This window comes from Vombatus ursinus, unplaced genomic scaffold, assembly GCF_900497805.2.
Source record: "Vombatus ursinus unplaced genomic scaffold, bare-nosed wombat genome assembly UNPS02014832.1, whole genome shotgun sequence".
Lineage (NCBI taxonomy): Eukaryota > Metazoa > Chordata > Mammalia > Diprotodontia > Vombatidae > Vombatus > Vombatus ursinus.
Window position 1 is genome coordinate 37,600,939 of NW_020954610.1, and position 16,188 is coordinate 37,617,126.

The 16,188-nt window shown below is 36.4% G+C and overlaps 1 protein-coding gene across 1 annotated transcript in view; it reads left to right on the forward strand.

The window, feature by feature from the left end:
* Positions 1 to 861: 861 nt before the first annotated feature.
* Positions 862 to 16,188, forward strand: part of TRPM3 (transient receptor potential cation channel subfamily M member 3) — a 696,557-nt gene continuing 681,230 nt past the window's right edge. The window contains 2 exon segments of the mRNA XM_027839430.1: positions 862 to 898; positions 901 to 1,037. Of these exon segments, the coding sequence (XP_027695231.1) occupies positions 862 to 898; positions 901 to 1,037 (174 nt within the window).

Genomic DNA, 16,188 nt, shown 5'->3' on the forward strand with positions numbered 1-16,188 from the left:
TCATAAGGGTTAAAGTTTTCAAAAAGAATGGTAGACTCCAATAGCATTCTAGAGGGGAAGATTAGGAGGCTGTAAGACAAATACCTTTTTTTTTTTCTCATTGCTAACATTAAGAGAAATATGAATACACTGTTGTAGTTTTTTTATGAAAAGAGTCTTTCATAACTGAGTTCATTTAACAAAAGATAAATAAAAATAAATCATTGTCAGGGCAAAGCCTGCTGATGATTGCAAGGAAAAATCCTGAGACATGCTGGGGCAGTGGACTTAGTTTTATTTGAGTGTGGCTTTCAATTTATGGTGTCAGCTAAATCAGAGGGAGAGAATTTATCGGGTCTTATCAGTGAGATCCATCCCTTCTGGATGGGTGTGTTAGCCCCTCCCCCTTACGGGTTTATAGCTCCTCACTGATGCATTGTGAAAGAAAGTCGAAGTCCCCCCGGCTCTAGCTTTTATTTATGCTCTCTTTCCGAGGCTCCCTTCTCCCCCGCCAAACCAAGAGAGCCAAGCAAATGGCTCATCTTCCCCCTGCATGTCTGACCTGCCTTTCTTCTGAAGAGACTGGAGGAGAGACAGTACAAGCGCTAGCCGGTGGGCTGCCTTTACTGCAGGCTTTTCTGTGCAGGCTGTCCCTCTCCTTTAAAACCGTGCATCCCTCCCCTCCGTGGCAGCAGCAGCAGCAGCAGCAGGCTGGCTGCTTCCATTCAGCCCCATTTGGTATGCATGAACACCACTGCTCCAAGCCAGGAGGTTGCTTTCTTAAGGAGGATCGGGGGCTAAGGCAGAACCCCTTTACTAGTCTTCCAAGTTCCGGAAACCCCCTGCCCTGACGGGACTGCAGAGTGCTGAGATGACCCTGGCATGTCAGAACTGTGGGGCACCCTGGGTTTTCTAAGCATTTGCAGGTGGACAGCTCCTTTTTTTCCTGGTGGAATTGGGAAAGAGTCATGAATCAAACTGATGCTCATCGCCCACTAAACTGGACCATTAGGAAGCTGTGCCATGCCGCTTTTCTCCCATCTGTCAGGCTTCTTAAGGTATTGTAATGTACTGACTTGACCTGCTCTTTTCCTCCTTTTCGAGGTGTTTCACTTTGGGCCATTGTGGTCCTTGGAAATACTCAACTTTCCTCAGGCACTGACACACCTTTTGGAGAACACCAATGCATGCCAATCTGCTTTTACAACTCCTTGCTTTGGAGGGGTCCCTCAGTGCCACCTCTGGAGCTCTGAGGGACCTTTGATAATGACAACGTGATCACTGAGAGTAGAATGAATTGGCTTCTTTTTTTTCCTGTTAGCTCTTTCTTATAAAATGGAATTAAATGAACTTCTTTAGGAGGGGGAAAGGACTGATGTGGGAGTGAAATTTTTTACTACATTGTGAGAGGTTTCTTAAGGGTCGGTCCCAGATATTTTCCCCTGTTGCCTTTATCCTACTTGCTTTTAAATTGAACCTAGGTGAGAGAACAAAGGAGTCTACCGATCTCTTTAAAACCGTAGGTAGTTCTTGATCAGTCCCATTTAAGAGCTAACACAGAGCAAGTCTTATCAGATATTGGTGCTTCTGGTACCCTCATTTTGAGCCAAATGTTAACAATTTTGATCTCCTAAGTCAAATCAAGTTACTTCTTGCAGAAACAAAGTAGTGTGAAAGTACCGTAAAACAGATATGGTGAATGGTCCATGAGCATGACTGAATCTCCTTATTTGCATTACATAAAAGAATATTGCAGCATCTGAACTAGTGCTGCTACACAACATTCCAAGATTTAGCTCTTTTTGAGGGTACACAACATCTTAGAGAAAATGGCCCACTGCTTCAGAATAGCCTCTTTCAAATCATCTGATTCACATGGAGGAAAATTAAAATAAGAGGTACATAAAATCTAAAATCCCCCCCAACAATGAGAATATCTGTGTTGCTTATTTTTAAACAGTGTGGTTGTTTCAGCATTTCATATCCATTTTAAAACTAAGAAGACCACAAAACCTATTAATTTTTATGTTGTATTTGCATTATTTAGTGTGACATTTTTATGTAGTTAGCCCTGGCATTATAGTCACAAATGTAACATGGACATTCATGGTTTGTGAAGTTAATTCTAAACCAGTTTTCTTCTCAAAATATTTTCCCCCTGAGTATATATTCAGATTGGGTTAAATTTGATCTTGGCTATCGGTGGCAACAAGAAATAGCATTCATTCTTCAACCCATTATCTTGATTTCTCACTTCTTACAATATACTATCTTGTATTGCCCATATGCTTTCACAAAAGGCATGCACTGGAATTGCATGCCATTTTTCCAAGGACCAGAATACAAACTGTCATGGAAGGTCCTCCCTGCCAAGAGCTTTATTTGGCAGGACGAGAGGATCCTTGGAGAAAACTGCTTTTACTGCTCGGGAGTGTGTATGGTAGGGAATGAGAATGAGGCCAGGAAGAAGGGAGGGGGTGGAAAGTGTCCGTTTCTCACCAGAATAATGAGCATGTACACTAACTCGAGCCAAGTTAAAGCAATCTGATTTGGGAGAAAAAAATTACAAGATGAAATTAATAGCAAACAAATTTGCAATTGGCTAAATTCATCCTACTAATACTACCTCCACCAGAGAAGAGGCTTAGTATAGGAAGGTTTTTGAGCTTTACCAATAATAAAATTAATGATAATGTTTTTGGAGGCTAAGCCAAACTCTATGCAATCTCATTCATTCTCACCTGCTGTAAGGCTGGATGACATTTACCAGTTAAGAATATAGACTAATCATTTGTGATTTCTGTTTTGTGATTCCAAGACCAATAGAGGTCACTTTGGCGCAATTTAACTTTCTTGAGATGGATACATTGTTTCAGAATGATTTATAGTTTGGAATCAAAAGATTGGGGTCCAAGTCTTGCTCTTCATACTTTTACTAGCGAGGTGAATATGAATATACCCCTCACCCTCTCTGTGCCTCATTTTTTGTATCTATCAAATGGAGATAATAACACACATACAACTTATCCCATAGTTTTGTTATAAAGAAAGTGCCTTTTAAAACGTAGAAGACTGAGTGAATATGAGTGGTTATCAGTACTTAGGTAGTCAAAGGGGGCTGTGACATGATTACTGTGGACAGTCCTTTAATGATACAGATTGTGCTTCACCCACGGGGCCTCTTGTCCATGTCCTCCCAAAAGTTCACCTGCAGAGATTCAGTTAGCATCCTGGGGACCTACTATACTAATGATACACTTGCACTCTCTTTCACTTTCTACCCATATCTAATGTATCTCCTTTTTTGATCATCCATTTCCCTAATGGTATCTGTTATAATAATTATGTCAGTTCAATATTTGTTATTGCTATTATCCTTTATATTATATGTGGATGACATGTTATTGACCTAGTGAGACCTTATTTCTCAAATATGCAGTTAGGCAAGTTGAGTCAGAGGTCAGTGTTTCTATGGCTCATCTGCTTGTATGATTTCAAAATCCATTTATTTTGGGCACGTCATTTAAAACAAGCAAAATTAAGCTGTATAGCATGAGTCATTTTAGTTAAATTTAAAACTATACATTTGACTTTGAAATAAAATGAAAGTGATGCATAAAACATAAATGACAAACCATTTACCATTTGCTGAGAAATCAAAAATAGAATCCATACACTAATTTTTAAAAAAATTAAGTATTTATTAAGCACTATCTATGTGTTAGGTATAGCAGATACAATGGAATTATCCTTACTGATATAATTATCCCTACTTATATTCTACTGTAGGAAACTAGATACGCAGATAAAGATATACACACACATACATACACACAACTTATATGTATGTATGTATATATATTATATAATTATATATAACATGTATATGTGTGTATATATATACATACATATATACATACACACAATTTGGGGTAGGAATGTATATGTATACAAACACATATACATATATACTATATGTATATCGATATGCATATATACCTACATATGTACATATATGCAGAATAAATATAAAGACATTAAATACCACATAGTTCAAGGAGGGTGCTAGAATCTGAGGGGATAAGGAAAGACTTCATTAAAATAATAATAGCTAACATTAATATAGTGTTTGCCAAGCAGTTTACATGTATTTTCTCATTTTATCTTCTCAACAATGCTGTGAAACATTATTCCTATTTTATAGATGAGGAAACTGAGAATTAAAGAGGTAAAATGACTTGCCAGGGTCAAACAACTAGTAAAATGTCTGAGGTAGGATTCTAACCCAGATCTTGCTATCTCCAGGTGAAGTGCTCTATTCATTATGCCATGCTGCTTCTCAAATAAATTGCAATAATATCTCATTTCCTTTGATGACCACTTCCAATTTTTCCCCTCTTCTCCTTCTCTGAGATGGAAGGGGGCAGAGAGGGGAGGGATAGTACAGCATAGTTACCATAAAACAAGCCTTAAAACCAGGAACACCTGAGTTCAAGTCCCACTCTATGTGCCCTTGGGCAAGTCACTTGACCTCTTACTTTTCTAGGTAACTCTAGAGGTTAGAGGTGTCCATCTGCCTTGATGAAGGAATTTTGCTCAAAATCACTGTATGTGTATTTGTTTAAACTATTGCAGCTTAAAACTGCTTTAAAACTTTTGAGATAGCCTGTATATGAATGTATTTATATAATTGATAATGATTGAAATTAGAGTAAAGGACTGTGCTGGATGAATCTTTGTTGTCCATGATTGACTGACCAGTTAAAATTTAAGATGTTCTATGTTGCTGAATGTCTGAGCAAAAGATAAGTAGGTAACAGAGAAAAGAGGATAAAAATCTCCATGGAAATCTTATTGCAATATGTCATCATGATGTGGCAGTGACCCTGAGTACCTTAGGCGGGTGCCAATGGAGAATAAGAAGGTCTGGCATCTCATACAAAGTTGGAAAAGCTTTGAGTAAGGGCCCAGCAACAGGCTGTCATCCAAAGATCAGTCTAGCAAAGTTCCGAATGGCTTAGTCCCAGAGTCAACCATTTGCTGAGAACTGTCAGAGCTTTCCTCTGTCTATACTCCTGGAGAACCCAGGTTCACCCGAACCCCACGATGAAGAATCAGAGAGGAACATTGGAGCTGCTCACCACCTCTTCTGTTCAGTAGATCTATTAACCATCTGGGCATCTAGGACTTTGTGGAAAATGGCTAAATGAACTTGAACAATTCAATGATTCAACAGGTAATATTTCTTCACTTCCCTGGTACTGCTTTGACCCAAAGTCTATTTTTCAGGTACCTGGTTTGCCAGTAGATACAAAACAGGACATGATGGCTTGATTTGATTTAGTTAAACTAAGTAACTCACAAATACCGAAAGGCTAGACTCCATCCAACTTTATTTCTGATGCTTTTCTTCCAGACATGCCTGTCTTTTCCAAGTTTAACAAAACTGTCATGTTAAGAAATAGCTTTATAATCTATTTTCTTAGTTTCTCATCCTCTGATAGAGAAAAGTGGTTCTCCTGAAAAATAGGAATACTTCATTTGAAGAATAATTTAAACTCATTCACTTTGGGGCTATACTTAAAAGTTCATTCTGTAACTAGAAATTTTTGGTTTTGTATTTTATACTTTTTTTACTTCCATCTCAAATTTTGAATTTGATTATGTTTAGAAATAACATTTAAATGTGAATTCCTGAAAATGTACATTCTGCTGGCAAAAGGGTAGAGGCTGTTTTGGGATGAATAGTTTTTAAAAATAGAACCCTGCTGATTTTTTTTCTTTTCTGTTTGCCTTTTACATCTGTCTCATGAGTTGGAGGATTTATTTTTACTATAAATGCCAAACAATAGAGTTTATTTTAATAAGAGACTATTCTTAGCATTTTTCATATTAATGCCATTCATTTCTGATATTCTAGAGTTGTTAATATATACAAGGTTATTGTTGTTATTGTTGTTCAACCAAGAAGATTTAATATATCTATTATGAGAGAAAAAGTCCCTGCCCTTATAGAGCTTGCATTCTATTGGGGAAGATCGCATATACATGAATATGTATTTAAAATCAACATGCTCTTTTTGGACAAGAGTTAGTCAACAAGTAATTATTAAGCACCTACTATGTGCCAATTACTGTGCTAAGTGCTGGGGATATAAAGAAAGGCAAAAGATAGTTTCTAGTCTCAAGAAGCTTATAGTCTAATGGGGAAACAACATGAAAAAAAACTACATACAAACAGGATGTGTATAGGATAAATTGGAAATGATCAATAGAGGGAGAGATTAACATTAAGGGGGGATGGGAAGGATTTTGTATAAGGTGGAATTTTTAGCTAGGACTTGAAGGATGTTAGAGAATCCAGGAGACATATATGAGGGGGGATATCATTTTGAGCACAGAGAGCAGTTAGTGAAAATGCCCAGAGTCAGGAAATGGAGTGTTTTGAATAAGGAACAGCAAGGAGACCAGTGTCACTGGATTTCTGAATACTTAGAAAGAAGAATAAAGAGGAGTTAAGGTGTACAAAGATTGGAAATATAGGAAAGGGGCAGGTTGTGAAAGATGTTGAATGCCAAATAGAAGATTTTCCATCCTAGAGCACATAGGGATTCAATAGAATTTATTGCAGGGGGAGAGGGGAAAAGGAGGAATAACATGGTCAATCCATGTTTTAGGAAGTTTAATTTGACAGCTGAGTGGAGGATGGACTTGAGTGGGGAGAAAGTTAAGGTAGGGAGACCTCAATTGGAATAGTACAGGAATGAAGTAATGAGGACCTGGACCTCAGTGTGACAGTGACAAAGAAGAGAAGGGACATATACCAGAGATGTTATATAGGCCAAATTGACAGGACTTGTTCCTATACTGAATGGGGGATGGGGATTGAAAATGAAGAGTTGAGGATGACATGTAGGTACTAAGTATAGGTGAATGAGAGATGGTGGTGCCTTCAATGGCAATAGGGAAATTCAGAAGAGGATAGGATTTGTGGGCAAAGATAAGGCACTAGCAGTTAAGGGAATCAAAAAATGCCTCATTTAGCAGGTGATATTTGAACTGAGCTTTGAAGTGAAAGCAAGGAGGAAATGCTTTCCAAGCATGGGGCACAACCTATAGAAAGACATAGAGATAGGAGATGCAATGCGGGGTGTGCAAAGTCTTGCAAGAAGAAGTTTGGTTAGAACATAAGATGCATGAAATGGAGTACTTACAGTAAGTCTGGGAAGGTAAGTTGAACAGCAGATTCTAGTACCAGGTCCGTTGATGATTTAATTCTAAAAATTCTCTTAATCAGGCCTTACCTCAACTTCTTCATTTACTCAGCATATGTAAGACAGCATGATATAATGGAAAGAGTATTTCTGCCTCTGGAGAGTCAGAGGACCTGGGTTCAAATTTTACTCAGACACTTAAGACTTGGCTGGCCTTGGGCAGGTTTATTATCCTTTTTGAGCCTCAATTAACAGATCATTTTTGAACCAAGAAACTCAGATAACTGGAAATTTTCTGCAGCACTTTTCTGCATCCTGTTGTGAGAGAGACAAATAACAAGGAAAATAGCTGGTGAGTTTTCAAAGAAAAAAAAAAGCAATGTTTGCAACATATCATAATTTACTGCAGCATTCAATACCCTCTACATCAATAGTAGAACATGGTTATATGTCTTCTTCATAGTAACTTAGAATGGTGTGATAGACAGAATATTAACTAGATGTCAGAAGACTGTATTTGTAGGTTCAGCACCACTATGTACCCTGTAACACTAAACTCTCTGAGCCTTTTTCCTATTCTATAAAATGAAAATATTAAGGTTTGTCCTGAGGATAAAATAAGATGAAACATGTGAAAGCATTTTTGAAATAATAAAGTACTGTACTTTTATTATCATAATTACCATCTTGATATATGATGATATATACACATAATATATGATCCTTTAGAACCATCTGAATCATGAAAGTAACTTTAAATTATGTTCAGAATACATTGTGTTAAATATATTTGTATTAGATTCCAATTATTTGAAAACTACTTATCTTTTTGGGAGCAAGAGTCACTTCCAGCTCTAAAAATGATGATTCTAGAATATTTTATTCAATAACTTTGCTGGATGAACAGGAGTTTACTGTTTCATGAAGATTCTTAGTAAAAATCTTGTGTTTTTGATGACATGATGGGAAGAATATTGCCCTTAGATCAATATTACCAATCTCCTTGAAGTTGAAAAATCTTGGGGTGTTTTTTTGTTTTTTTTTTAAATAGATTTTTATTGATTTTTTTCACATCACTTAAACTTAACCTATATCCCTCCCATAGAGTTATCTGTTAAAATAAAGCATTTTTTTTAAATAAAGGAAAAATACAAAGGGGGGAAATTCAGCAAAACTACAATCCATTAGAAAAACCTAATATTATCTTGATCATTCTATATGCCTATACCCATCCTCCCTCCCCCATTTCCCCCAAAATACCACAAAGTAATTTGGTGAACTATTTTTTCCACATATATTCTTTGGAGCTAAGCTTGTTCTTTGTAATTGTGCAACAGTAATTTCTTTATTGTTTTGTGGTGGCTAGCCATTGTAATATATTGTTTTCCTCACTCTGTTACTTGAATTTACATTAATTCATGTAACTCATGTCATGTTTCTCCATATTCATCATGTTCAACATTTCTCATAGCAGTCATATTCTACTACATTCAGTTTATTTAGTCATTCCCAAACTGATAGGCATATCCTTTGTTTTGAAGTCTTTGCTACCCAAGTATTTCTATATGTATTTTTGTGTATCATCAACCCTTTTTTGTTGATGACTTTTGAGGTGTATATCTCTAGCAATTGGATCATTAGGTCAAATGGGGGGAAATCTTGAAACTTAAATACTAAAATAGGAGGCAGCGGTGGACAAATTCTCTCTCTTTCCCTCTCTCTCCCCGTGTGTGTGTGTGTGTGTGTGTGTGTGTGTGTGTGTGTATCAAGATAAATAGCATATCCAGAATAACAAGGAAAAGGCATTCAGAAATTCCCAAAACAGCATCAAAACAAAAACAAAAACCAAGCCAGCAGGTTCACATCTTCAGATATTCATTGGTATTATATTATGAAAACAACACAGTAACAACTATAAAAAGGGAAGGTAGCAAGGGTAATAAATAAGGTGAATTTGAAATCCCAATGTAGCCCGGTAAATTTGTCTTCGTGGGTATCACTGAGGCTTGACCAACTTTTAAGTGATACTTAAATCCTAGTCATTACATATTATCTAGTTGAAGCCCTGGAAAGAGGTAGGGGGAAAAAGTACTACATGGTATACTTCAAATGTACGACTCAGCTCAGGGTTCTGCATTCTCTATTGCCTGACAGGTGGCTTTTTGAGAAAGTGATGCAAGTAGCTTTATGGAAATTATGAGTCAACCTAAGTTTCTCTAGAGAAGTCTTCATTTTGGTAATCTCAGTTGTGTTAGAATGAATGAAAGCTTCTGACTCTCTGAGGATTAAATGGGAAGGTGACCAAAATCTTGAAGTCTTGGTTTGCTGGATTTTTGAAATACCTCCTTCAGGGGAAAAGATCTGCCTTATGGGTAAAGGATATAGCATTCTTTGCTACATCTTCAGATCTGTTTGCCCTTTCCCCATCTCTCAGCATCAACTCAGAATTCTCCAGTTAGCTCTTAAACTAGCTAGATTCCATTTTTAAAAGGAAAAGATGTCTAAATACAACAGAAAGCCTTATTTTTTTTCAAATGGAAAAGTATTCTATTAGCTATTTACTCCTATTTTGTTTCGTTGAGAGGAGGAACTTTAGGCTTGGCATCATTAAGCCTAAGGGGCAAATAAAGTGTTAAAAATAATTAATTCTGTAATACACTTAGAAAAACTTAAAACACCATACATATGTAAGTTATTATTATTACTGTGAATAATAAAGATTTTTATACAGATTAAGCTATTTTCATGATGATATCAGAAGCTCTTTTTATTTTTATTTTTTTGTTTTTTTGATGAGGCAGTTGGGGTAAAGTGACTTGCCCAGAGTCACACAGATAGTAACTGTTAAGCATCTGAGGCCAGATTTGAACTCAGGTACTCCTGATTCCAGGGCCAGTGCTCCATCCACTGCACCACCTACCTGCCCCCAGAAGTTCTTTTTAGATGAGTTGTGATAGACCTTATTCTGGAGAGCTAAAATGCCAATTCTTTTATTTGTTCATTTTCCTTTTTTCCTTCATTTATATGATTTTCCATCCATATGTTGAACAGATTGGTATATTTTCTTTTTCTTTACTTCTTTAAATTTTATTTTTTATTCTAAATCTAAACACCAAAAAGAGCATTTTTTCATGTACCCAGCAGAACACACACACACACACACACACACACACACACACGCACACACACACACACGCACACACACACACAGGATTGCCCAAGGAACCATGAATCTCCATTTCATACTGCTTACATTTTTAAATGGTATGTAAAAATTCCATAATTCTTTCAAAACTGTCTAGCTTGACTGTGCCTCCTTCTAACCTTCCTTCAGAACATTTTTAATGGCACTCTTTTTTTGATATCATTCTTCTAACCTTTCCTTCCCCATACTCCCCCAGTTAAAAACAAGGTAGGAAGAAGGAAGGAAAGGAATAAAACATTTATTTATTAAGTGCCTACTATGTGCCAGGAACTCTGCTTACCACTTGGGAAATATTATCTCATTTCATCCTCATAATAACTGGTAGGTAGGTGTTTTTATTATCCTCATTTGGCAGTTGAGGAAACTGAGACAAACAGAGGTTAAATAATTTGTCCAGGGTCACACAGCTAATGTCAGGTTGGATAATGACAATTGGGGCTTATAAATTCTTCTAGGACCCTGGGACACTATTTGTCCATGCCAAGAGACTTAAACTGATTTAGAGCAACTAGGTATAGTCATAAGATTTTAACTATCTTGAGATTCAGTTCTATCCTAGCCATATTAGTTTTACCTTTTTTAACCTGAAAATAACTATCTTAGAGAACATATATGTAGAGTAAGAGATAAATTCTGATTTCTGTCTATAATCCATAACTATTACACTATACGCTGTAAAAAGCAGAACTTTCTTTTCCCTGGTGTTGCTCTGAATATAACTAAAAGACCTTTTGGAGATTTACAAAGAATTTTAATTATATATAATACTAATAACCATTATGCTCTATAAAACACTGCACTTTTTTCATTTCCCTTGAATCTCAAAGTAAATTTTAAAAATTATTTAAAATTTTCAAAACTGATTTAAACATTTTTTTATTTTTAAAGATTTTCCCCTTTTTTAATCCCTAGAATTTTTTTCCCAAACCTCAGTTCTTGCTAGACTTCAGCTAGTCTATTCAACTTTTTTTTTTTTTTTAGTGAGGCAATTGGGTTTAAATGACTTGCCCAGAGTCACACAGCTAGGAAGCATTATGTGTCTGAGGTCACATTTGAACTCAAGTCCTCCTGACTCGAGCACTGGTGCTCTATCCACTGCACCACCTAGCTGCCCCCATTTAACTCTTTTGTACTCATTCTTGATTTCATTATTCCTCTTTGTGTCTTTTCTATGTATCCCTTTAAAATCTTTGCTCATCTTAGGTATTTTGAGGTGAATTTGTCCTTTATGCCTCTTCTTTTTCTTCTTTTGAATCTCTCCCTTTTCTCCAGTTTACATGGCTAACCCCATAGCTTAGACTCTAATCACCTTTTATCTTGGACTGTTGTATTAGCCTCCTAATTGGAATCATGAATATAGCATTGAACTGGGAAATTGAATACTTGAGTGACTCCAGACAAGTCACTTAGTCTCTCTGAAGCTGCATTTTCCTCATCTGTAACACCTACCCCACAGGGTTGTTATGAGAAGCAAATGAGATAACATATGTAAAGTGCTTTATAAATCTTAAAGAGCTATAGGAATGCTAACTAGTAATTAATTAGTATCCCCAACTCAAACTTTTCAACCCTCCAACGCTTTCTCCCTGCAGATACCAAAGTGATTTTCTGACATGTCAGATCATTACTTTCAGTAATTCAGTAAACTGCAGTGACTCCCTATTACCTCTAGAAGCAAATGTAAACTCAGATGTTTGGTGCTTAAAGCCCTTCCCAATCTGACTGTATTCTACCTTTCTGGGTGCTTTTCTGATGCTCCTGGCTGCACTGCCTCCTCCATCAATTATTTTGTGTATATTTGCTCTCTCCCTCTCTCTCTCTCTCTCTCTCTCTCTCTCTCTATATATATATATATATATATATATATATATATATATATATATATACATACACACATACACACACATAGATATATCTATGTGTGTGTGTTTACGTGTCTATGTCTATGTGTATATTTATGTATATGTACATATTTATATGTACATATATGTGTGTATATGTACATATATGTGTGTATATGTATGTACGTAAGATTTGTCTCCCCAGGCTAGACTAATATGTCCTCTAAGGTAGAGCTCATTTCATCTTTCTTCCTTGCATCCTCAAAGAATAGCACAGTTTATGGCACATTCTAGATGATTAATAAATCCTTGATTAATTGACTCCTTTCCAGGTGATTTTTCTCCTCTGTATCACTTGACATTTCTTCCACCATTGTTAGGAAAATCTCTATATGTGTTTTATGTAAGCTCCTTGAAAGTAGAGACTATTGATCCAAGATTGCGGAGTAAGAAGTAAGTTGCTCTTACCCTCCCTTATCAACCTCTGAAAGCCCAGAAAATATAGCCACAGTAAAAACTCTGGAACAGCTGAACCAGCAGAAAGGTGCAACAGTCCTATAGTCCAGGAAACTTGAGGAATTAATGGGAAAGGACATTTTTGCCCTAGGGGAGGGTATGAAGTACAGAAAGGGAGATGTCCCAGAAAGTTAGCCGAAAGCCCCACTTCAGCATACCAAGGGGAGATCCTGAAGCCCAGGTGGTGGAGCAGACAAGCACCAACACCAGGACCCCTGAGTGCCTCAATATGGGCAGGGGGACCAGTAGAAATGGGCTCAGAAAACCACCACGTGCCATAGCATTCTCTGGAAACCAAGTTTCCTGGTGCCTCAGCAAAAGTCTGGGAAACACAACTCCAAGAGGGAAAGCCCCAGGTGGAGAAACATCCTTCAGTAGCAAAACATCCATCTGCAAGGAGCTAGCAACCTCCAGGGGCCAGACTACCCAACCCTACCCCTAGAGCCCCAGTGTTGCTTATTCCAACCCAGCACCAGGTAAACTGCCAGAATCCTACAGCCTCCAACTGCCAACACTGGGGGCCCTAGCTCACAAAACCAGTGACTAGACCCCAGGCTCCCAGCACAAGAAGCTTGGGTCAGTGTCCCCTGCTCCCCAGTAGGAAAGCTCAATTTTGTTAAAGGCTGGGAAATAAGCAAACACCATGAGCAAAAAGAAATGTACCATAGATTCTTACTATGGGAACAGTGAAGATCAAGGCAGAAATTATGAAGAGGACAACATTGCCAATAAACCCACATCTGGAACCTGAAAAGGGAATATGAACTGATCTGAAGCCCAAAAAGCCTTCTCAGAAGAGCTCAAGAAGGATTTTAAAAGTCAAATAAGAGAGGTACAACAAAAACTAGGAAAATAAATGAGAGGTATGCAAGAGAGAGTCAATAGCTTGGAAAAGGAAGGACAAAAATTAGCTGTAGAAAACAAATCCTTAAAAATACAATTGGCCAAATAGAAAAAAAAAGTACACCGAAGAAAACAACTCCTTAAAAACAGGAACTCCTTTCCAAACAGAAAAGAAGACACAAAAACTCACTGAGGAGAAAAACTCCTTAAAAAATAAAATGGGCCAAATGGAAAAGGAGGTACAAAATCTAATAGAAGAAAACAATTTGTTAAAAAAGAAAGTATTTAGCTTTGTTTTTGCATCCCTGGTGCTTATCACAGTGCCTAGAACTTAGTAAGTAATTAATAAATATTTGTTGAATTGAATTAAATAAAAAAATTATATCCAAATGTCAAATGCTGTTGACTCAAGGTGATATCACTGTGGAACATTTCAGACCTCATCTTTGATTTTTCTGAAAAATATTAAGTATTATATATATGATATATATATAATTTCTAAAGATATTATGTATATATGTATATATATATATATATAATTTCTAAAGATCTTTCTAGACTTCTGAGAATAATCTGCTAGAAGGGTAACTGATAGATAATGACAAACTGAGAGCAAAGATCTTTAATTAGGCAAATGTATTGAGAGCAATAACTAGAAATTTAACAAATTTAACAAAGATTACTTAAGATTGCTTTCTCATTCACTGAAACCATTAGTGCTAGGACCCACCCAAAATACATACCCTCTTCCTTTGAAAGAGAAACACTTGCTCAGCTTGCTTTCATTTAGATGCTCAATGAAGATCTATGATCAATTAGTTAATATGCATTTATTAAGCACTTATTATATGCCAGACATTGTGCTAAGTGCTGGGGGTACAAAGAGAAACAAAAGACAGTCCCTTCAAGGAGACCATGATTTAATGGAAATCATAATCTACTGGAAGAGATGTTCAAATCTCATGGGAGGATTAATTCCTCTAGGGAAGAAATCAAGGAGGAATGGGATGAAGTGTTAGCCAAGACTCATTATATTCCTTGGTCATGATTCCTATAATTGTTATCTATAGGTGGATGTTCCTATAAATGAAATCTTGGAGCAATGAGTCATGCCAAAGAGCAAGGGGAGTGGGGGAGAGACTGTCAGTTTGCACATCTCTTTTGCTATCAAAATGGCTTCAATATACATTAATGATAAATTAAAGTGTTTCTGGCAGACTTGAGCCTAAATTTCAGATTAGAGTATTAGTATTAATATTTTTGACATCACAGATAAGATTTAAACTATATTTGGGAGTATTGGTTCATTTGGTTGATTAAGGAATTTGAACTTGAGATAATTTTCTAAGAGCCAAGGTTTCAAGTAATTAATTGAATAAATTATTTTGTACCTGGAAAAAGTAAGACATGATAAAGTGGTTATTCTAGGAATAAGTAATGATTTTATGGTGCCAGATGTCTGCTTCCAAAATATTTACTCAAAGAGAAAATGTGGAATTAAAATTACACCTCATTCACTGGTTATATTAGAGGAAGAATGCTTTCTAATTTAGTGGAGGCACATTGATAGATTTCTTTTTACTAATTTAGTGGGCTTATTTATATGATGAAATGTAGAGAACACTATTTAGCAACAAGTTAAAATGCATGCCAACACTGCTTTTACTCTGTCCTTTGAAAGGGGGCACGTGCTTTTAACTAATGTCTAGAGATATGGGCAGATAAGATAAGAATATGTAAACCCAAACCTTGGTAATCTTGGCACATCTCTCCTGGCCTTTCTGTATTAAATGGCAAAGGTGCCTTTGGACCTTTGTTTCACTATCACTTGGTTATTTTACAGTGATATACAGTAAATAGCCCTTAGAGTAGTCAAATGTGAATATCAGTTTATCAGATTCTTCCTGGAAAATTGTCTTGAATCTAAATAAATCTCATATGAAAAGGTCATAATCATAGATTGTTTTCATCTGTTTTACCCTGTATTGGAGAAGACCAGATAATGTATGTAACTAGAAAGATAATTGATAATTGCTTGTCTAGGTAATCTATATGATTATTTAGCTGTTTACTATAAGAAAATGTTGCTGAGAATGAGCTGGCAGGGAGGCTTCTATCAGAAATTTGTGCTCTCTAGTATTATATCAAGGCAGGGAAAAAATATGACAGTTTCAACATTATGGCCTGACAGTTTAACCTGTGAAGGTATAGAATGCTTTCTGCAAGCCTAATGATGGGAGACTTTAAAAACTTTCCCCTTAACACCAGCCATTTGGGTGATATGGGAAATGTTTTCACTAAGAAACAGAGGTAAGTTACCAAATGCAACTGAGAGTGGTTTCACATTAGACTTCTTTTCTTTTTCATTTACAATACAAAATTTTGAAAGGCTGCTCATATTTGAAAAGCCAGATGAACAGCCTCCATAAGGCAAAAATCAGAAAGAAAATTTTCTCATCATATTGTCAGTCATCATCTATAAGACATTTGAATTGTATCCAGTTAGGCTGAAAATGTTTGAATGATCGTCATTGCTTTGTGAACAAAATAGCCGCATATATTTACTTTTTGACTGATAGTATTGGATGAA